The sequence below is a fragment of the Chelon labrosus genome, assembly GCF_963514085.1.
Source record: "Chelon labrosus genome assembly, chromosome: 7".
NCBI lineage: Eukaryota > Metazoa > Chordata > Actinopteri > Mugiliformes > Mugilidae > Chelon > Chelon labrosus.
This window is the reverse complement of record NC_140343.1, coordinates 3,154,079-3,177,879: the sequence shown is the minus strand read 5'-3', so window position 1 is coordinate 3,177,879 and position 23,801 is coordinate 3,154,079. Positions and strand designations below refer to the sequence as shown.

General features: G+C 43.6%; 1 protein-coding gene across 2 annotated transcripts in view; it reads left to right on the top strand.

The window, feature by feature from the left end:
* The window catches only part of adcy1a (adenylate cyclase 1a), a gene marked incomplete at both ends in the record, with an annotated part of 47,258 nt that overhangs the window by 4,603 nt on the left and 18,854 nt on the right, over positions 1-23,801 (top strand). For both annotated transcript variants that reach the window (XM_084548321.1, XM_084548320.1), the window contains 7 exons: positions 1,260-1,378; positions 6,306-6,417; positions 12,444-12,571; positions 16,296-16,458; positions 18,897-19,034; positions 20,277-20,432; positions 23,118-23,312. In XM_084548321.1, coding sequence (XP_084404447.1) covers positions 1,260-1,378; positions 6,306-6,417; positions 12,444-12,571; positions 16,296-16,458; positions 18,897-19,034; positions 20,277-20,432; positions 23,118-23,312 — 1,011 coding nt within the window. The remainder of the gene's footprint in view (positions 1-1,259; positions 1,379-6,305; positions 6,418-12,443; positions 12,572-16,295; positions 16,459-18,896; positions 19,035-20,276; positions 20,433-23,117; positions 23,313-23,801) is intronic.

The following is a 23,801-nucleotide window of genomic DNA, read 5'->3' as shown; positions in this document are numbered from 1 at the left end:
CCTCTAGACGTTCTAGGCGTCTGGCTACAAGACTTCAGCAGCAGATTATTTAAGTCCTCCAAGTTGAGAGGTGGGGCCCACGTGGATCAGACGTGTCTGTCGAGCGCATCCCACAGATGCTCGATTCGATTGAGATCTGGGGGAATTTGGAGGCCACGTCAGCACCTTTTCGGCTTTGTGGCAGGGGGCATTTGACCTCCAGATTCCCCAGCTCTTATCGGATAACATTTCACCCATTAGCTGTAGTTAATACGTCAAAGTAGGGACGATAAATTCGGTTGATTCAGCAGGTTACTCAAGAGTGAAATAATGTGACAGCCGTTGGAAATTGGTACAGGTATTCACTGCCCCCGCAGAATGAATCCTACTGACAAATCCTGAAATCATTCATTCATTCATTTTCTGTAACCGCTTGTCCTGTGAAGGGTCGTGGGAGGGCTGGAGCCTATCCCAGCTGTCATAGGGTGAGAGGCAGGGTACAACCTGGACAGGTCTCCAGTCTATCACAGGGCTAACACAGAGAGACACTCACACCTACAGCCAATTTAGAATCACCAATGAACCTAACCAGCATGTCTTTGGACGGTGGGAGGAAGCTGGAGTACCTGGAGAGAACCAACGCAGACACATGTTTATTTTACATTTTTTAGTTAAAACTTTGAATCGATCAGCCTCAAAATGTTGACCAATTCATTGTGTAATGGGATTAAAGTAATATTATAGTCTATAAAATGTCAAATAATCAGTATCTGTTCCAAGATTTTAACCCAGCTAACAATACACAATGATTTATCTGTGGATTAATTAATTAATTACGGATTTGAAATATCAGAAAATAGTGAAAAGTATTGTCGTTATAACTGTCTCAGCCCAGCATCATCATCCTCAGATCGCTTGTATCAATAGTTCAAAATGCAAATAAAATGCACCATAATCCCTTGTGCAAAAACCTGAAAGGTGATTTTTCTTTTTAGATTTGTGCTTGAAGAAGTCAAGCACTGACTGACTAATTAAATGAATAGTTTCAGCTCTAATTCAGTTTCCAGTGATAGAAAACTCAGAAAAGCAGCAGAATCCGGTGAAACCAGTCAGCTCGGCGGTTAATTGTCTTCTCTCTTCATGTTTACATCAAGAGACGGAAGCGGCCGACTTGTTAGTTTTCCCCCCATGTGCGCGAACCCGAGCACACGCTGTGTACGGTTATGTTCCACCGCCTTGAAGTTCTAACGCCGCCTCCGTCTTAACCCCTCCTTCCTCAGGAGCGTCTGCTAATGAGCCTACTGCCCAGGAACGTTGCCATGGAGATGAAGGAGGACTTCCTGAAGCCGCCCGAGAGGATCTTTCACAAGATCTACATCCAACGTCACGACAATGTCAGGTACGAAGGAGGAGGAGAGGGGGTGTCATGACAACTGTGGGCTGCAGAGGTGCGTGCAGAGGCGGGGTTGGGGGGGGCGGGGGTGTTTTGATCCAGGTGTCACCTGCTGTGACGTCAAGGTCAAGAATAGAAGGACAGCAATTAAGATTAGTCATTAACGCACACATGCAATCAGGTATGTAAAGGTTAGAGGGGGAAGAGAGAGTAGAACTGCCTCATCCAGCGTTTGACTACTGACTATTGTTTCATTTTCTATAGAAAAACTTTTTCATTTGAATCCAGACTTTTTACATATTCTTTGTTTATTTATATATGTTATGTTCTATTATCTTATTTGCTGACACCAGCACAGAGACAGATTCCTCATATGTGCAAGTATAAAGATGATTCCAGTCAGTCTAAGGCCAAAAGGAGGTATTCTCTTACTGGTTTCCGACATAGACTGTATATAAATATGGACAACACGTACCCACTTCCTCACATTGGCCAAACTGATGCTATTTTCCCGCGGACATGGGCGCCACCATCTTGCGAGTTTGGAGCCAGAGTCTGATCACTACGGTCTGAGAGTGGAGCCACGTGGAGCCGTGATATCGATGCGCCGCCCACACTTCCTGCAGACTCACTCGCGTTTTCGTATAATTAATACTACGCCCTGCTCTACCTCCACCTGTTACAAGGAAAGGTTTGATTTGCGCTTTACGGAGGTGTTGACATGGCAACTGGTAGTCGCCATCATGTCACATCCTGTTTCTGTAGCGTCAAATAACTAACTAAAACGAAACTCATCCAAAAAAATGACACTTGAACATGCATCAATATTTTATTAACTGCCTAAAATGACAGAAACCATTCTTGAATAAAAAAAGTAGTGTTTTAGTTTGGCCCAAGTCCCGCCCACTAACATGGAGGGGGTGGAGCTTATGACCTATACTGCAGCCAGCCACCAGGGGGAGCTCTGCTTGATTTGGCTTCAACTTTGAGGAGCAGTTCCACCGTACGTCTTTATACAGTCTATGGTTTCCGCTGTGTCTCAAAAGGCGAAGACTGTTAACTTCTAGCCGGTGACACACTGGTAAAACGTCTGCATGTCTACAAAGAACGACCATCCCCAAAAATGGGTTAGAGAAATATCGAGGAGAATCATCTCTGGTTCAGCACCCTCTTGAATAATACATTTAAAGCAGCTCTAATCTATAATTTAATAATATGATAAAAATCAAATGACAATGTGATGAACCTACTGAGAATCATCCCCAATGAATCTGCAGCTTTTCGCAGCTTTGTGCGGTTTCACGGTGAGATGAAGCTCACGGTTTAGCAGCCTGTTTCACAGCCTTACTGTTGCAGCTCTGCCCTCGTAGTTTCAGGCAGATGTTTTCAGAGGAAAACGCATTAAAAACCCACTGCTCACACTACACGCTCTGGGCCACACAGCAGGGAGCAGCAGTTAGCGACTAGCTAGAAATAATACTGGAGCATTTAGGGACTAAAAGAGCCACATATTTCGCTCGGGAGAGTCAGCAGAGACTAGAATCTGAGATAAATAATTAGCGAATAATAAACTTGGGTGCTGTAACAAGCTCCACGCATCAAATTAAAATCTCAAAATCCCATTGCTATTGATCTCAAAGAGGCCAAAAGGTCAGATTCCGCAGGTTTAATGCATTAATGAATAATTCTTCCTGGTACATCAGCGAGTAGAGTCAGCCTGAGAGCACATTTTTGATGTTAGTGTGAATTTTGCGGTACTCAAAAACTGGCACTTAACTGGGGCCTGAAGGATGTGATACAGTCTATATTTACACTAAGTTCTCAGCAAGCATCGGCATTAAGCGATCTTGAATGAACTTGTGGAGACACTGCAAACTTTACAGTTTTTACAGTTTAAAGTGAATTGCACAAAAAGGATTTGACGACAATCAGTAAATTAATTTGTTCATTAGAAGCCACTTCGGCTGCAATTTTAATGAAGACAATATTACAGAGAGTGAGAGACTGGCTTGACTCTGAGCTGATTGCATTCCAGCGAGGCAGTAAAGAGAGCAGGAGAGCTGCATTAGTGCTTTTGAGTGTAGGAGTCGAGGGCTAGGTAGCATATCAACAGCCCTCCTGTCAAGAGACGATCCTCTCCACTCTCTGTCCGTCTGTCTGTCTGCTCGGCTCCCACTCTTCTCCCACGGCTCGGGAACGTCCTCGCCGCCCGTTCACCTGCCTCGTTGCCTCCACTGGCGCTCAGCCAAACATCACAGAGCCAGCTCCCACCCGTCTCCAGGGAGCTGCTGCTGCTACGGCTGCAAACGCACACTTACACACACGGAAGTGAAAGGAAAAGAAAAGGAAAGCAGGGACGTGACAGCTCCCTGATCTGCCCCCCTCTCTGATGTGGCCCCCGAGAATGTTTGATCGCGCACGTGTTTAGCTCCGCCACCTCTCCCCCACCCGCCTCCCCCTCACCCCACTTCTCCTCCTCACCCACCGCGCGCCGGCACGACCTGCAGCTCAGCGCCATTCAAAGACAAATCACACCACAGAGCTCTTCTGTCAAGCAGCAGTCGTGAGCCCGGGCGGCTTTGCATACATCAGGCTCCTGAGCAGCTATACCGCGCTGCCAAAGAGAGAGCACAGCGACTCAGTCACGATGCAGAACAGGGGCCCTCCTCAGAAAACAAGAACTGTGGCCTCAATACTTTTTTTCAGTGCAGAATACAGAAAAGTTCCAAAACACAGATTTGAAATCTTTGTTTAGTCGACGATTCTTGTGCAGAAAGTAGAAATGATTTGTTGTTTAGTTTAGAACAACACCTGGGGATCAGGTGTGAATTAACTGTTCGTTGAAACAAAATTTGTTCAGGCATATCTTAGCAACTGTAACCAGGCAAATCAGGGTTTTTATGCACATTTAGCTCTAACTAGAGTGACTAACTAGACACTTTTGTTATAAAACACCTTAAAGGTGTTTTATAGACAAAAGTGTAAGGAATGGGTTAGCTGACAACTTTAGCATGTCTCGCTAATAAGCTGTAATTTTAGTGCTGAGAGCAGATTATTAGTTTTCACAAACTTTTTTTTCGGTGGGAGATGAAACAAACCCTCCATCACGTCGCTAAACACATTCCTGAAGAGAAGTTTTGAAGCTCAGTGTGGTTTCTCCAGCAGCCGCCATCTTGGCAGAGACTGACTTCACCTAAATTCTGGCTAACAAAATTTGTTCAGTCATATCTTAGCAACTGTAACCAGGCAAATCAGGGTTTTTATGCACATTTAGCTCTAACTAGAGTGACATACACCTTGAAGGTGTTTTATAGACAAGCGCAAAGGTGTGAGGACGGGGTTCCCTGCTCAAGCGTTAGCTGCAAACTTTAGCCTGTCTCGAAACATAGAATCAGAATTCTCTTTTTATTCCCAGGAATGTTGGCACATACCAGGAATTTGTTGCAAAACAAAGTTGTAAGGAAAATTAGCCAATTAAGAAATAAGCTGTAATTTTAGTGCTGACAGCAGATTATTAGTTAGCAAGACAAAACAAACCCTCCATGACGTCGCTAATCACATTCCTTAAGAGAAGTTTTGAAGCTCATTGTGGTTTCGCCAGCTGCTGCCATCTTGACAGAGACTGACTCCATCCAAATTCTGGCCAATTCTTAGATGGGGACAGTCATATGAGAGTAGCAACCTGTAAAGTCACTGAAAGAAGCCACGAGTGAGTGGAAATTGACCCCTGTACTGTTGCTATGAATGGAGGAGTTAGCTATAAAGACCAAATCTGTTTCATATCCTCCTAACAGAATTTGTTTGTTTCTTTTACCTTTTACACATCATAAAGTTCTACGAGGACTGACTCACTTTTTAGCGCCAGCCTCTAGTGGACATTTGATAAATTGCAGCTTTTTGCACTTAACATGTTTGCTTTCGTTGCCGCTTGGGGGAAGTCTGTCCTTTCCTCTTGTTATATTAAAATTAAAAAGGTCGAAAGCCAAGTAGTAAAATAATTTTACATGTTTGCTCTTCATCAGGATGCTCTGAGTTGTTAGCTTTAGCTTCAGTGTTTTAGTTTATTCTCATTTTAAACTGATTCTTTTTACATTTTCATGCAACCTCTTGAGAGCTCACATGGCAGGTGTCATGTTAAATGCAGCTCGGCTTTAAATTAGAGCTCTCTCCTCTGTCTAAAACTACAATTTCATTGCTTCAGACGTTAATAAAAATGTCTTTGGTATATCTGCCGCCGCCATCTCTGTAAACTGCACAGGTGCCGTGCAAAAACAGGCTCAACAGATGTACTATGCCGTCGTCATTAGCACTTCAAAAAAAAAAAAAAAACACTCACAGGCAGAAGGCTGGAGAAAAACAATATATCTGAAGATAAGATTAGAAACTGAACCCAAGCTTTTATATTATACTCTTAAAATAAACCCCAGCTCCAGACGCTACTCCGGCTCTGATGCCTTTACTCCACTGAGAGCAGCGATTTTTCACTGAGTCAATAAGATCCATAACACCTTGTATTGCTGCCATCTGGCCTGCCTCTGAGCAAATAAATGAGGGGCTAAGTAGCTTTCAACACCTTCCTCAACCCCACCACTGCAGCTAGCCAGCAGCAGGCAATTTAGCTCCGTAATTGATTTAGTGGTCGGCCTGAAAGACGCTTTCACTTATCTGGAGATTGGATTACTCGCTGTTTGCTTCATTTCTGATCGCCATTAGTCAATGTCCCTGCTCCGGTGTGATCTCTGGGTATTTTGTAAAGGTGCCGTTCTGTGCCGTCAACACGCCCCGTTTGTGTTTGTGGAGTTCTTTTTCCACCGGACCGAGAGCCGCTGGAGAACACGAGGAGCAGGAAGAACCGAAATCAGCTGTCACGATAAGCCGAGTTCACTTTTGATTTAACATCTCTTTCTCTCTTTCTCTCTCTCTCTCCTGACAGCATCCTGTTTGCAGACATCGTGGGTTTCACCAGCTTGGCTTCTCAGTGCACTGCTCAGGAACTGGTCAAGCTGCTCAACGAACTTTTCGGGAAGTTTGATGAACTGGCTACAGTAAGAGCTCTCTCTCGTTTTTTCCCACGACTGCTGCCCCTCAGTTCACCTGCTTAGTTTGAGTAAAGCTCAGCAACAACAGGTGGATCTGCTAGGACTGACTATAGGTTGTTATTTATACCCATACACAGGTATAGAGAGCAGAGTACTATAAACTCCAAACTGTTTATTCCTTATTCCGGCCCTTCTAATACATGCAAGTCCAGTCTGCTCTTCTTTAAGATCTTATTTTATCTCCACCAAATTCTCAACAGGTATATCTGGCTCTTTATCAGATAAATGCTCCACTTTGTTCACAGGTTAAGGCTGAAGGCAGCTATAATAAGACCAATAATAATACATTTTATTTGTAAGGCACCCTGCAAAAAAAAAAAAAACAGCAATGAATAAAACAGCATAAGAATAGATGAACAATGAAATATGATAAATACAAAGGTGTGTTTTGGGTCTGGATTTGAAGATTGTGGGAGAGTGTTCCAAAGGTAGGGAACAGAGCCACTGAATGCTCTTCATCTTCACCATATCCAAAGTTTAGACCTTTGTTTGGCCTTGCATTGGTTAGAGTTAGGACTCTAGGAGGAGCCTTACCCTTACAGAAAAAACACACGAATGTCACATGTGCATGAACAAAAATGGACAACGTCCCTCTGTGATCGTGCCAGATCTTCCAGTTTCAATGCACCTTTAGAAGCCACACTGAAAACAAACAAGCTTTGCGTGACACAAACAAGATTGTAGCTTGTGACCGCAACCACCAGAAGTAGCGATGGACGATCCACACCGACTAGAATCCAAGTGACCAACCTGCGTGGACATGAATGGCCGTGGTACTCTGTGTTAGGGGGTAGATTCATGTTGCGGAGGTGGTCGTGTGCAGATCGAGCGACTTTGTGTATATGAGCTTCTAGAGATAAAGTTCTGCTAAGGGGAAGGAAGTACAGCATCAGTATTTAATGAAAGACTGTCTGCCCTGACTGAAGTGGACTTAGAGCCACAAAGGAGGACTTCTGTTTCTACTGCTGCTCATTTGTATAACATTGCAGGAGAACCAGGATTTAAGACATGTTGCGTCTTTAACATGTCTGAATTTTGTGTGTGAGAGCTGTAAACAGACAACTTTTGAACTATCTCGGGTTACATGTCTCCTGTCCTGGTAGATGCTATTACCTTAACACTTCAACTCCAGTCTGACACTTCAAAAACAAACTAATACTGGTCCCCTCTCGTACTGGGAGTGCATTTCAAATCTCAATCGCTACAGGAACTGAAGGAGGACAGTAACACTGTCCAGCTGAGGACAACTGCATAGTTAGAAATCGTAGTTAATTAAACAACTGAGGGGGAGAAAAGCTTTAAATTTGTTTTTTCAACATGAGACATTTAAAAGAAGAAGCACAACACTTTTGTCTCCCCCTTTTGGCAAAGAGGGCAACTACAAAAACACAGTTAATGAGTTCAAATGAGGTACAGTATGTCTGGAAGGGTTCAGGCTTGGGTTCAGAAAAACGGAACAATTCTGTTGAACACGTTCAAGACTAGATTATTTAAGTAAATCTTATAGCCACATGGCCATATATTCCAAATATTCTACTACAAATAGCTGCTTTTCTCGAGCATTAGAATTGTTGTTTATTTACCTTCTAGGTCTTCACGCTGTACTTCTAGTTGATGTAGTCTGATCCATGTCCTTTGCTGTGGCTATTCCACAACTTAGCACCTGCAAACCAGATTTTAAAACTCTGGCGCACTGCAAAATTCTGAGATATTTAACTAACGCTGACAAAACCATAACCACCTGAGGACAACTCCCCCTTTTGGCAAAGAGAGCAACTACAAAAACACAGTTAACGCGTTAAAATTAGGTAAAGTACGTCTGGAAGGTTTCAGGCTTGGGCTCAGACACAAAAAGAACACAAGACAGATTATTTATGTAGAGTAAATCTCTTTTTGCATATAAGTTAAAAGTTGCATATTTGCTTCTGGTTTGAGTGAGATATGTAAGTGTAGAAGATGGACACAAGAAGTAGGACGCGTTTAAATGCTAACTTCTGTTATGAAATAATGCCACTCAGCCCACAGTGAGGGGGGAGGCAGGCAGGCAGGCAGGCAGGCTGGCGGGTAAGTGACTCCGAACAGTTGGCGAGCTCCCGTTTCAGCATGATGTTCCTCTGCAGCACGAAGAAGCCTCCAAGAAAAAAACGCAATGTATTATTTAGTCCTGGAGCTCATTTATTATGCCGAGACACTTATCGATCCAGTTAGTGAAAGTAAAGCTGCAGAGTTTGACTGACATGGAGGAGGAGGAGGAAGAGGAAGAGGAGGTGGAAGAGGGGATGAAGGTCAAGAAGGAAAAGGAACTGGAAGGAGTGAGAGAGGGAGAGATGAGAGAACCGATTTTTAAACAGAGGGGAGATAAGGGCTGAGGAGGTGGAATTTTTCTGTGTGTGTGTGTGTGTGTGTGTGTGTGTGTGTGTGTGTGTGTGTGTGATGCAGCACCACTGGGACTACTGAGAGTGTGTACGCTAGCATGCACTGTACATCAGTAAGCCTGTGTAGCGTTGTTCTCTGGGAAAGAAGATTAGGTGAGTGATAGGTTATCTACCGCCAGACCACTGTAATCATATTAATACTGGATGAGCCACACACACACACACACACACACACACACACACACACACACACCCACACACACACACACACCCCACCCTCACCCCCACACACACATTACATCGACTTATACTCATTTCCCGGACACTTAACCTAAACCTTGTCACATCTAATTCTTCTATAATCCCCACTATGAGGCTGTGCAAACAAGTTGATGTCTCAACAGCATGAGAAGAAGACACAAGCGCACACACACACTATGGTCTCCATCACCATTGCGTCACTTATAGCAGCGCTTTGGTCACACGGTGACAGGCGGCTGTGTTGGGTGATGCCTTCCTTGCAAAATAGCTGATTTGTCGCTGGTGACTGGTCCACTGAGGTGAGACAGATGCTTTGTCGAGAGTTCCTGCCCTTAACAACCAGTTATGAAGGAGAACTTCACAGATGTTTCAGGTTAATTTATGTCCAGTGTCGGATGAGAATGATCTTGTTGTTTTACATATTCAGCACCAAACAGAAGAGCAACACGGGTAGAGATGAGGAGAAGAAAAGGCAGCACTAAGCAGCTATAAGATATTATTTGGGGAGTTGGTGAGAACCAAACCAGAGCAAAATGTAGAAGAGACTATTGGACTTACTTCCACTAGGACACACAGAAGAATTTTCATTTTCCTTTCAACTGAACATTCAAATCCACAAAACCTTTCACAGCAACATGACGATACAGAATGAATAAACTTATAAACCAACTGATCAGCCTGGTTCGGGAGAGGCTAGCTCTGTACGGCGATGTGTAGCTCTTCCTGTTTCCCCGATTGAATGATAAATGCGAGCTACCGCCCCCTGCTGGAGCATAAATGCTAGCTGGAATTGTTCCAGTGCAACTTCTTTGTTCGGATACCAGAGACTTGAGGCAACGTCACAGTCGACCTTCATTGCCGGCAGTTCTTTGGAGTCAGTTTGGTGGTTCTGCACCTTAAGGTGACGGTCAGATAGTTGTTGTTTTGGAGATCATAAAAATCGTCACCTTAGCCTTTAGCGAAAGGAGCTGGAGGCGCGAGTATCATTATTAAACTTTATTCGTCATCTCATTTTTGAGGACTGCACACATGTAAAATATAAAACTAGTCCAGAAACATCACATCCACACGGTCGCCCCTCAGTGTGCCACACTTTGACCTTTTCCTCCGTGAGCCTGAGAGATCTCTTCAGACAGTTTACTCTTGCTTTCCACGTGCACACACACACACGCGCACACACACACGTCACATGATCAGCGGGATTATCCCTCTTGAGTTCATTCCGCATCTCTGCAATCAGTCATGGCTTAACGTGGGGAGAGAGACGGAGGGAGAGAAAGAGCAAGATGCGAGGTGATATGCGGCTTGCTCCAGCGCTCAGCGAGCCATTATATGGAAATCTTGTGATGAGGATATATTGTGTGTGTGTGTGTGTGTGTGTGTGTGTGACTGAGTGTGCAAAGCTGCAGCTGCATCCTAATTGAGATTTATGCCCTGTCGTGTTAGCGAGGGAGAAATTCACTTTCAAACCGGCTCTGTCACAGCTGCTGAGCCTGTCTGACTGCTGCATGCTACACAACACATTTATTCCCCGGGGGTGGCGTCTCAACCTAAACTTAACCACGACAGACACCTAACAACGAGCTTCACCTAAACCACAGTGAGAAATGAATCGAGCCAGATTCCTCCCCTCCAGTCGGCTGGCTTTAAAATCCTAAACTTGTGTCCAACAGCAAACACAGATATCCTCCTCTTGAGACATGGCTTTCTGTCAGCTGATAATTTCTCTGCCATTTCTGTGCGCACACACACATTCACTTAATTTCTGTTCCTAGCTCTGGTATAATCATTCACGTTCAGAATTCTCATATCCTCCCACGCCAGAATCTTTCTGCTCCCGTGAGCAGAAAACCAGAGCACCCCATCTTCTCTCTTCTCATCTCTGCCTCTTACTCTGCTGTTGTCATGAATCCTCTGTATGTGTGTGTGTGTGTGTGTGTGTGTGTGTTTGTGCGCATATGTGTGCTTGACACTCAGAGGCTGCCTGCAGCAAAGCTTTGTAGGGTCTACCATTACGATTTCCTGATGACTGTGTGTGAAGCAGTGCCAAAGGGAAACCCGGTGTGTGCAGCTAAATCAAAGCACCTGTACGGCATGTTTGCATGTAACCACGCGGCCGTTCTGCACGTGTGTGTGTGTGTGTGTGTGCGTGCATGCCGACGTGCCGTAAAGGTGTGCGTTCGTGTCGGTGCCATCATCTCTGAGTTTGTGCACGATTGTGCACTGTGACAAATAGCGGATCTGTCTGGGAACGTGTGGGCGGGATTCTACTTCAAGAGCATGTCGGAGCAATTAGAGTTGGCCTCAACTGCAAACGCACACACACACACACACACACACACACACACACACACACCCACACACACACACACAGGCATCTGATTTACATGAACAGAGATGCAGCTGCAGCTTCCGTGCTTCTTCTGTACAGTCCAGCATCACGTAACAGGTGTGGACGTACGCTAATGCAGCAGCTTCACCTCTTAAATCGAAAAACGCTCAAAAGATGAATGTACTGGATTTCTCACAAGTTGCTGAACTTTTCTTTCTTTCCCAAGAGGACCATTAGACGTTTCTAAATTTAACTGAATCAACAGATGGAGTGGATTTAAACAGAAATTGGAAGTGGGTGTGGTTAATATGGAAAAGCAGAAATGCTAATGCTAATATTCACAGTGTGACCACTAATCTCTCCTGGGTAGAGTTCGGGATACCGTGTGTGGGTGCATGCTGAATGAACGGCGTGATCCGACCCCAGAGTTTGGCACTCAAGCTTCTCTTGTTCTTGTTCTCACAGCCCTAGGAGCGAGAACAAATTTCTCGCTTCTTGCAGAGGGTGTAACAGCCTTGAGGCTTAAGGTTCTGCAGAATTAAGGAGGCTTCACTCTTCATTCACTCACGCTTTAGTTGAAGTCAGGCACTGCCAAGATGGCGACTGCCAGAGACACATAACTGAGCTTCAAAACCTCACCTCAGGAAACCTCAGGGTTACGTCACTGAGGACTCATACATCCTTATGTACAATGTAAATGTTTGCATCTTGAAAATACTGCACAGCGTGTAAAGAAAATTAAACTATCCACTGGCTACTACAGATAAGATAATCCTTTAAGATAAGATAATCCTTTAAGTTGCAATGCACAGGGAGGGATTTCAGAAATAGACTAAATGCACTAAAGCATTTCTTTAAACCTAATAATTGTATGCTAAAAAAAAAAGTATGCAAAGAAATGTCAGTTTTTTTATTTTGACTTGTTTACTAGATGAACTAAAGTTGTTTTATCTGCTGCCTCTCTCTCTGTGTGTGTGTGTGTGTGTGTGTCTGTGTGTCTGCAGGAGAATCACTGCAGGCGTATAAAGATACTGGGGGACTGCTATTACTGCGTGTCGGGACTGACGCAGCCCAAAGCGGACCACGCCCACTGCTGCGTGGAGATGGGGCTGGATATGATCGACACTATTGCGTGAGTTGTGCACACACACACACACACACGAACAGACACACACTTTACACAACATGCACGACGTAACAGACCAAACTGAACAGGATCTCTGTTTCTGATACATGTGATGAGTGAAAATCGAGCGACCTCGCTCAGCTTTTCTGGGCCCGTCCCAATCTTAAGAACATCTGGGATGATAGCCTCCATCTGTTAAGCCTGATGCACAACAGACGGCTAACCCCTGACTCTCCTTCCAGTATTAGAGTAAGCACTTATGTTTGGCATGGACACTGCAAAATGGTTTACCCTGAGGGAGTGGGATCAGTCTAAACACCTTCTTTAAAAAAAACACTGGGCCTCCATTGACCCTTGTTGCCAGTAAGTAGTAAGTAAACAGATTCAGTATATATAAAACACAGTGTATGACATGCACATGTGCAGGTCAGCTCAAAAGGTTTCTTTCAGCTGCATGTTGTAGTTTTAAAGTTCAGCCCTATGTGTTCTTTTAAGTTATGACTTATTATTTCAAAACCTACTCGTCCGATTTCTCTGACATTTGGCAGAGAGTATTCACAGTAACACCTTATATGAGAGCAAGCAATGTTATGTGAGAAAGAGAACCGATGACAGCGTCCCAGGCCTGCACAGTAGATGCTCGCGCTTTATGCATGGCAGCCAATGACCTTTCTAAAAGAGCAATGTCTCTAAAATGATTTAGCCATTCTTTTGCCGATGGGACGTCCGGGGAAAACCATGACTGTATTATAGTCTTCTTAGCGGAAGTCAATCCTGCAAAAACAACTTTCTTCTGTGCCAATCTGGTATTACCACTAAGAAAGGAGTCATCATTGAATAGAAGTGGGGGCGATGCATTGGAATAGGAAATCCGAAAATATTTTCAAGGCACGTATGTACCTTGGACATGTCCCTTTCTGCACAAACTAGTAATGAATAAGTTGATGTGCTGGATTCTTTGATGAGATGAGTATGTTGGTCCAAATATTGTCCCAGTCCAGATCATAACCATGCCCCTCAAGTTCACGGTTCCAAGAACTGATCTCTCCCAAAGGTTTAACACTTTCAGAGAGCAGCAGGTCATTGTAGATAACGGACACTAATCCGGTTCGAGAGGAAATCCAAGAGTCCAGTGGATGAGAGGGTCAAGGTGAATCCCATGGAACTCCATGGGCACGGATTGCAGACCTCAATTGGAAATATAAGAACCAAGGAAACCCAGGGAGAACATTAAAATAGGGACCAGAATGCTGTAATAAATTGTAGTTACAACAAACAGGAGAGCGGTCACAGTGTTTTACGTTACATCCCCCATCCATGTGTCTGGACAGCAACCACATTTTCAAGGAGTTGCCTATGATTGGTCCAAACTTTCTACACACAGGTCTAGGTTTCAATCCACAAAATAGTATGCTTGTCATCCTATGTGGTTTTATCTGACGCCAGGGTGTGACAGCATTCTCATGTCACCATTTATTGATTTGCTTTTTCCCATCTTAAAAATTCTCCATTAAACATTTTTTGCAAAGCATTTTTTTTTCCCTGCAAATTTCTCCTAATCGTTGCCAAATTGGATCCACTCCAGGTAATTAATAAAGGCTTGCTAAAAAAACTCAGCTCTTTTTGTTTTTATGGCTTTAAAATTAGATTCAACAAAATTTGTATTAAATTACTTTTTATTTCTTAAGCGTCAACAACAATTTAAATTGTCTCAAGAAGCTTTTTTTCAGAACCCAGAGCCTGAATGAAAACTGATTTTTCTTAAAAAAAACTAGTGAGACTACTGGGAACAGGAGTAAACCTTATAATGAATTTTATAAAAATAGAATAAATATAAAAAGTGCAGCCTTGATGAATGCGTGGTCTCTTTGGGTAATAGCAAACCATTTAAAAAAAAAAAAATAATTCAGGAGAAATTTTGGAATAACTTAAAAGAAAAGATGAGAAATTCTTGTCCGTGCACAGTGTCACAGAGCTGACTGGTATATTACACAATATTTCACTCATTATTAACGGAGCAGTTTGTTTAATTTGGACAATAGAAATATCCATGCGAGTCTTACTGCTGACTGCAGAGATGTACTGTAGACTGAGACTAATCCAATTCCAGACAAATTTGCCGGCTAAAAGACACTTGGTGACACATGTGCATACCCTCCACCCCTCCACCCCTCCGACACAAGCATGTTGACACACACACACACACACACACACATATACACAGAGCGCCTTTGCCTCATTTCCTTGTGTGAGCACTCGCCTGTCATGTTCTTTCCCTGCTGCTCTGTCTGAGTGGATGGATGCCGCTGTAGGAGTCCTTTATCTCTGAGGACAGGTGCTGCCACACACACTCATCCCTCGGTGTGTGTGTGTGTGTGTGTGTGTGTGTGTGTTTGTTACACATCCCTTCTTTAGCCTGAGCGCATTTTCTTTTCCTTCACCCTGTAAACACACACACACACACACACACACAGAAATACACACTTTTCAGACGCTCTCTATTTCCTTCCTCGGCCTCTGTCCGTGACTCTGTGTCGTGTCTGAAGTGGCTGACCTCCCGCTGGGGACGGGGAGCTTTGTGTGGTGATTTACTGGAGAGGAGAGGCTTTGGAAATGTCCAGCTTTATCTCCAGTGCACCACAACACAGCCCCTTGTGAAGGTGGTCTGCAAAAATGTCCACGCACCTGACGATAGAGGCATGCACGCACACAGTCAAAGAGCTTTGGGAAGAAGTTTGTAGTCTAGTCCTGGAGCAAATTTGCAACGTTGGGTCAGGGATTTTATTTGTTTTGGACAAAGCTGAGAGCTTGCTTGCCACAAAGACAACTTTATGACTCATCTAAGAGGAAAATTAAATTAGAAATGTTATCACGGCACCTGTCAGTGGGCAGCAAGTGAACATTTTGTCCTGTAAGTTGATGTGTTAGAGCAAGAAATACAGCATGAGGCTTCAGGTAATGTTCTGTTGTCCTGCCATTCATTCATTCATGTTTGACACATACACCTAAGCATTGCACTTCTTTAAATGAAAATGACATTTACTGATAGCAAGATGATACCCTGCAACAAACCAAAATAGGTCCAGGAATGGTGTGAAGAACATGAGAACGAGTTGAAAGTGTTGACTTGGCCTCCAACTCTCCCCAGATCTCATGCTGGAGCCTATCCCGGCTGTCATAGGGCGAGAGGCGGGGCACACCCTGGACAGGTCTCCAGTCTATCTCAGGGCTACCCTTATTTTATGCAGACCCTAACGCCGTGGCGACGGAGGCTGCGAGAGCTGTGATTGATCCGTTTGGCAGCAGCGTGTTTCCGCTTTTTTATTAGTGTGTACTCTTCAAGAAGATGCAGGCATTGGAGCCGTTTCTCAACTTTTAATAAGGACCCATGCACAACAACACTCCCAGTCCCGGTCTACAGTCCGTGTTTTCGGATCCTGCTCTTGGTCTCCCCCCAAAAACACCAGAAGTCTCTTCTTCCCTGGACTTTGAGCATGAATGTCTGAGCAGTCAAATAAAATAAACCATTTTTACTAATCATTAAGGTACAGGGAATTACACAAATGAACCATTATTAAATGAAAAACTGATTGGTTGCAGGTTGATGCAGAGATATTTTTTTCTTTGTATTGTCTCAAAAGCACATTATCAACCACATGGGACAAGAGATCAATTTTTTTTATTTTTTTTCCTGCAGTAACAGATTAATTAATCCTCCTCCTCCCTGCAGGTCGGTGGTGGAGGCGACAGAGGTGGACCTGAACATGCGCGTCGGCCTCCACACGGGACGGGTGCTGTGCGGCGTGCTGGGCCTGAGGAAGTGGCAGTATGACGTCTGGTCAAACGATGTCACGCTGGCAAATGTGATGGAGGCCGGAGGGCTGCCTGGGTCAGTGCTGACTCTTACACCAAGTGAAACTGGGCCGAAACACACGACACACACATATTCACGCGTATTCTCACACACACACACACACATTCACACACAGTATCCCAGCAACAGAGATAGAACACAGCCTCGTGATGTATGCATGCCTCCGATCATAACATTAACAGATGGTTTAATGAATCGTTCTGCAAGTATTCTGTGCACACTCTATGTATTTTTATACACAAATCTTCATAGATTATAAGGTGATTGTTTTCTCTTACACAAATGTGTACAATATAATCCGATTAAAGACAAAAGCAACAGGAAATTTAGCCAGAATTTAGTTGTGGTTCCAGAAATATTTTTCAGAAACTATTAAAACAATAAAAAATAAAAATGACCTGGAAAAAAACAAAAATCTAACCTTATAACTATGCCTTTGTTCTTAAAATATAGCATCAGATTTTAAAAAGATCTTAGAATTAGTGTCATAAATATGAATCTGTTAGACTCTGATTTAATACTACATAATTATAGACTTTTAAAAGACATTGTATTTGGTGGGGAGCATATGCAAAAACTAAAAAGCCAGAGGAGCAAAATGTTTGGCATAATGTGTGAAAGATTCCTTCTTCATAATAAACATAAGCGTCATTAATTGGCTGCAGGAAGTCTGAAAAGGTTTTGTTCTGCTGCAAATCGTCAGGATTTAGAGGCTGAAACTAGGGTCTGATTTTTATTTTAACTGATCAATTAATCGACTAATTGCTGGAGGATGAGGCTGCTGGACTTTTGAGATTAGACATGAAAATCCTAAATTGATTTTTATTAACTTAATCTTAATTATTCTTTATTTTATGCAACAAAGATATGTAGAATATCTTCAGATATACTTAAATATGTGTCTTTTCTTTTTTACTTTTATACCATGTCACCTTAACAGGGCTCCTTGAAAGATTAACAGACTGCTGATGAAGAGACGCTGCCAAACGTAATTTCGTTTACAATGACAATAAAGCTTCTTTCTTCTTATTGTCACATTTAACAAGCACAAATGCACCATTTAACACGTGTCCTTCTATAACAACAAATTATTTATCATCTGTTGTGATGTGGACAACTCAAGGGAAAGAACCCAGGCGCAGGACTCAAGTGTTCAGGCGCAAGGACACGACTTTAATAAGGACAAAAGATCAGAGCAGAGTTCCAAAAACAAAGTAAAAGAAATACAGGAGTCAGCTGATAGGTTTGGGAGACTGAGCACTTTAGAAATAGACCAAACGTCAATTGCTGGTTCCAGTGTTACAACCACGGAGGTAACTGAAGAACTGGAGATGAGTGGGGGAGTAGAAAGTCTTTAAGTAGGGTTCAACTTGATTGGACAATGAGGTGCAGGTGAGATGGCAGCACAGCCCCAGCTTAATGACCAGCAGCAGCTCAACTCCAAACACCTGAGGCAAAAAGGAAACAGACAAACAAACACAAATAGAGGGCGACAAGTCATCTAAATTTAAAAATATATCCCAAAAAAGGATCAAAATCACAAAAATGAGTAAAAAAAAACATTTACAACAAAGATAAAGTTGTCTTTAACAATATTAACTGTATATGAGGCATGTTTCTTGCTAATTAATGTCATAAAAAGGACATTAACACCAGTATAGATGCAGTAGAATGGCATTGTCCAATATATTGACTAAATCTATCAGTCGAGTTCTGATTTGAAGTTTTTGTGTTACCGTCCGTGCCCATAAAAAGTGATACCGGTCCATCAAATGAGGCCAAACTCGTCACACTGATCCAACCCAGAATCATCAAAGCACCGCAAACATAAAACAGCATCCTCGAGGCTATAACTTTTTTTTTTCCCCCAGTATCACAGACACCCTTTGCTTATAGATATGCTGCAGAATAGACCCTTGCCGTCCTCAGCATAATACAGTGATCCCATTCATACGCAGCATACGTGGGTTTCGTAGTTTTTGTGCAAAACGAAATTAAGTTTAATGACGAGGAGACTGAAGCCCAGGATCAATTTGTTGGCTTTGATCTTCAGGAGGTCACTTTATCTCATATTCTTGCTTTGATTAAATTATTCAGATTCGATGATGTTGCAGAAAAAAAAAGTTCTAAAAGGAACAGTAACCACGGCTAAAAATAATATGACTTCATTAAAGAAAACTCGTGTACAGTAACAAGAGGATTTGCATTTAAAAACGCGGTGAAATGAGGTCACGTCTTTGGCTCAATCTGGTCTTGTTTCAAGTGAAGTAATAAGATTTTAGGACTCGCTACCAGATTAAATGAGTCGTTAGGGTGAAAATTTCTCCGCTGTGAAGAGTTTTGAACAAACCGAGGGGCTGTTAGGCTGATAAAAATAATGAGGAGGGGGGGGATAATGATTTGACTTTTATCACTAACTGCTCTTCCGTCCTCTGCCGTGCTTGTGCTTCCAGCAAGGTGCACATCACGAGGACGACCCTGGAGTGTCTGAACGGCGACTACGAGGTGGAGCCGGGCTTCGGCCACGAGAGGCACGCCTTCCTGCAGAAGCACCACATCGAGACGTTTTTCATCGTGCCATCGCACAGACGCAAAGTACGACTCCTTTTCAGCCTTTGCTCGGCACAAGTCGAGGGGTGACGCAGCTGTCAGTGGTGTAATAGTTAATCCTCTGATGCAGAGAGGGAGGCAGGCCATGTGTTAAGCTGGCGTACACATGGCTAGTACCACTTATCTGACACTAGCCGCACATGTGCACCCGATTTGAGTGTGTCATAGCATTTTAAATCCTCAGCACGTACTTGATATAGCCAGGTTTGGTAACATTGCACACTCTACTGTAAAAATCCCGCTCAGACCCACTTTACTTCTGTGAAAGTCACGATCTCATCATTTCAGTAGTGTCATGTCGCCTTTTCCCGCCTTCTGATCACCAGAAAAGCTAAATGTGTGCCTTTTTTAAAACGTAAAATTATTTGGGAATGACTGGGGATGATTTCAGCAGTGTCATGCAAACATTTTAGCACATGCCTTTACACAACTGCAAGTTACAAATAACTAATCAGTGTCATTTAATCAGTTGTTTTAAGCTAGCTAGCTAAAATTCAATTGAACTTATTGAGATTTAATATGTTAAAGTCACATTTTCTGGCTCCATTTTGCTTGTACATATTGTTAACTTCCAAAATCATGCATAGGCCTACATTACGTGTGCAGAGTTAGCGCCTTAGAGTAGTAGGAAGCTAACATGCTAAATGTTAGCTGCACTACACAATAGCAATGCTAAATGTTGTGTCGGCTTTTTGACCTTCTATAGTTGCTGGCACGCATATAAACATGCTAACTGCTAAATTGCTAAGTCTTGCTTCTTTCCGTGAGATTAAACTTGAAAAAGCTGCACTGAAATTTGAACTTTTTGAGCTCATGGTTACGACATGGAAGCAAAAGGTTTAAGTGGTAACATCATGAGACGACCACTGCGAGGCAACTGTTGGCGTCTAGAAGCAACTGAGCAATTTAACAAGCTAGCGCCTTGGTAACTTAATGTCTCAAAACATTTCTCAAAACGTTAACAAGGACACTATAACTTGTGAGCTCAGACCGTGGTTAAACTCATCCCCATTTGACGTCAGAAAATGTGTTTTAAGATTTATTGCTGAAGCTTCACACAGCTAGAATACACCTTCTGAGAGGAAATAAAAAGAAAAACACGACTCGGTTGTAATTTTCTTCCTTGAGGGGAGAACTGCTGATGTGCGAAGCAGAGAAGTGAGTGATTTGTTACATTGACAGTGTGTAAAATTAGACCTTTAAATCTACTTTTGTCTTCATTTCCAGATCTTTCCCGGCCTTATCCTATCGGATATCAAACCAGCCAAGAGGATGAAGTTCAAGACAGTGTGCTATCTGCTGGTGCAACTGATGCACTGCAGGAAGATGTTCAAGGCCGAGATCCCCTTCTCCAACGTCATGACCTGCGAGGACGACGACAAGGTGCGTGTCGAGCTCGCATGCATGTGTTTACCACGACTGTACAGAGCTGATAGGCATATTTGTGGGTTATGTAGTGGAAAGTAAATCCTTTCAGTGGGTTTGTATGTCCATTTGTGACAGAGTGACATCTCTAATCTGCTACACACACAAATCTGGATTTCTAGATTTCACAGGATTGTAAGTACTACAGAGCTCCTGCATTACAACGACTTGTAAAAAGATACAATGACCAACTGGTGAGGTTAATCTCACTGCTCTTAAGCTTCCTGAGTGTATGTGCTGGTGTGTGGTTTGAGCATTCATTGGTGCTCTTTGGCGTGTTTCTCATCATCTCTGTGTTTGGTTTTAAACCGCTATGACGCCGCCGTGAGTCAGTCCTCGGCCGTTTCGGTTGGTCTGTGTTTGCCGTTTGGTGTCTGGCTGTCAGAAATAGCCCGCTAGCTGTAATCCGCCCCAACTGTGTGAGCCCGGGCCAGGCATTAGTACTCCATGATTCTGGTGTGGTTGCATTATTACGGCTGCTGGTAATCACCCACAGCCTGGTATCATCTCCTCTAATAGCATTAGACACATTGTTACGTGATTATCCACGTAGCCAGAATCCTAGCATTGTGACACTGACATTTTATAACAGAATTATGACGCTGCAAATTGTTTGGGCCATGGAAAAATCTCTGATGAATTACCAATTCAGATTTTTGGTGGCACAGATTATCAATATACTTTTGTGCAATTCATTATTGTCATTAGCGTTTAGGCCACTTTCTGATGACTGTTATCAATGAATACATTAACTCTTGGCGTAGTTATTGTAAAAAGGAGGAGGTAAAAATGTGATCCACATGTGAGTGGGTTTATTAAACACGTCTACCGTGGACTCGGTTAAGCAATCAGCATGCTAGCAACTCACTTAGACAATCACAGACGTGTCCCAGAGACGGTTTCTCTCTAGCCACTCTTTCCCTTTGGCGAAACAGGATCTGTTTGGGGACACAAGCTTGAGAGGAAACAGGATCAAGTATTCAGATTTCTCTGATTGCATCTGATTGTTAACAAACCCTAGTCATGCATTTTTGTCTTTTGACACACACGTCTCCCTTGTGGTGACTCATCAGAGAATGGACATGGGCCTTCTGAGGGTGTCCTGTGGTGTCTGGCTACAGAATGTTGTTAGTGGGGGGGTCTTTGAGGGGAGGGGCCTCTGTGGATCATCCCACAGATACTTGATCAGTTTGGGATCTAGTGAATTTGGAGGCCAGGTCAACACCTTGTGCTGTTCTTCATGTTTTTTTTTTAGTTGTTCCTAAAGTGTTTTTGTGTGTGTGTCTGTGTCAGGCTGCATCCTGCTGTGTAGCATGCCCTAGATGACTTAGAACCTTCACAGATTACAACACATATCACCACAATCCATACTGCAGCATCAAATAGGCAGGTTGATGGAGAACAGAATTCAGACTCCGTTTCTCCGTAAATGTTGTTTTTGCAGAAACTCATCTCTTTCCGGGTTGAGTCAATCTTTGTCCCAGAAGCCGACAAGTGACATCATATTCTGTTGCACGCAGTTCCGTGCAACGCTAGAGTCAGCAACACCCAGAACTGCTGTCAAGGGATCTAAATCAATGAGTCTGTGCACTAGTTTTGACAAGATCATAGAAAGATTTCTCCAACTGTCTGTTATCCTCTGACAGCTCCAGAACATATGACCTAATGATGCTGGTGCAAGCCGACGGCGTTCACATGTAGGATCTATATCTGAGTATTTGTTTGGAGCAGTGCAGCCTGGTCTTTAGTGCTTTGAATCGTAGAAAGTCTCACCCAAACTGAAGGCTGTCTGACGTGTTTGTGCATAGCTGTTGTGTTTTGTTTTTTTTGTTTTTTTTTGTGGATTATAATAAATTGACAACACTCAGCTCAGCTTTACATGGATTTGTTGATAGGTGTGTAATGAGAATCCTTGCATGGTCAGACCAAAATGGTTGCAGATCATCTTTCCACTAATATCTGTTTAGTCTAGAATCAATAATCTTTTATTGTTATTGTGTGAGAACATAACGAAATTTTGGGCGGTAGCTCCTGGCTTAAATAGTGCAAATATAAAAACAATAGAATAAGGACGAAGCTGTCTCTCAATCTGTTGGTTGTGGTTCTGATGTTTCTGTACCTTTTCCGTGAAGGGAGAGGTACAAACAGTCCATGGCCCATAGTGGGTGGGATCTGCAGCGATCCAGCTGGCCCTCTTTCAGACCAAATCTGGGAGAGGATCCCCACAGTCCCCTGTGCAGTTCTTAACACCTGAGCTAAGCCCCTCCTGTCCTGTGACATGCAGCTCCCATACCACACTGTCTCACCGAGACAGAGGATGGGTTCTATTGTGGTTCTGTAGAAGTTTCTGAGTAGTCGACAGGAGAGTCCAGCCCTCTTCAGCTTCCTGAGGAAGAAGCGCCTCTGTTGGGCCTCTTCTTCACCAGGTGTGCAGTGTTCACAGACCAGGTCAGGTCAGATGTGATGTGGATGCCCACGAATTTGCTGTCGTAGTCTTAACCAAATCTTTTGAGCAGTCCTAAATCTCTGCATGTGCACGCCTCCCAACACCAGCTGAGAACCAGTCGGCTCCAGCACACGAGGCAGGCGAGTCAGGCCGGCCTCTGCAGAGACTGATTGTGTTGTCTCCTCGCTGTCCGACAGCGGAGAGCCCTGCGGACCGCGTCGGAGAAGATGAGGAGTCGGACGTCCTTCTCAGCCACCGCCGTGCAGCACTCCCCGGGTACACGAGTCAACCGCTACATCGGACGGCTCATCGAGGCGCGGCAGACCGAGTCGGAGACGTCAGACCTCAACTACATGACTCTGTTCTACAGGAGCAGAGACAGGGAGCGCAGGGTGAGGACACACACACATACAGTGGACATCTGCAGAGAAGCCAGTCGCTTAGATTTGAAACAAATACATACTTTGCTCATTACACGCAAGGTAACATGCTTCGTGACTGCATGTTCTCACTGGTTGTCTCTTATTCTCACCCAGCACAGTCTCTAATTCTCCATCTCCCCTTTCTCCCTCTCTCCCACGCCTGTTGTCTATGATGTCTGTGTGTGCCTGTGTGTGTGCGTGCACGAGGAATCCACCCACCCACCCTCCTCCCTCCTCTCAGGAGGGGGTGCAGATAATGATTTGGGAACGTCTGAGCGGCACACGTGATATCTTTCTCCTATGTGTGCGTGGGCAGAGTCATAAAGGAGACACAGAGCAGGGTTGGGTTTGTGCGTATCAGTGTCTGCAATTTAGATATTTACACCGGCTGCAGAAGAATTAAAACCAACGTTAAAACAAGTTAATTGTGTCTCCTTTTTAACATAATCTAGGAGTCAA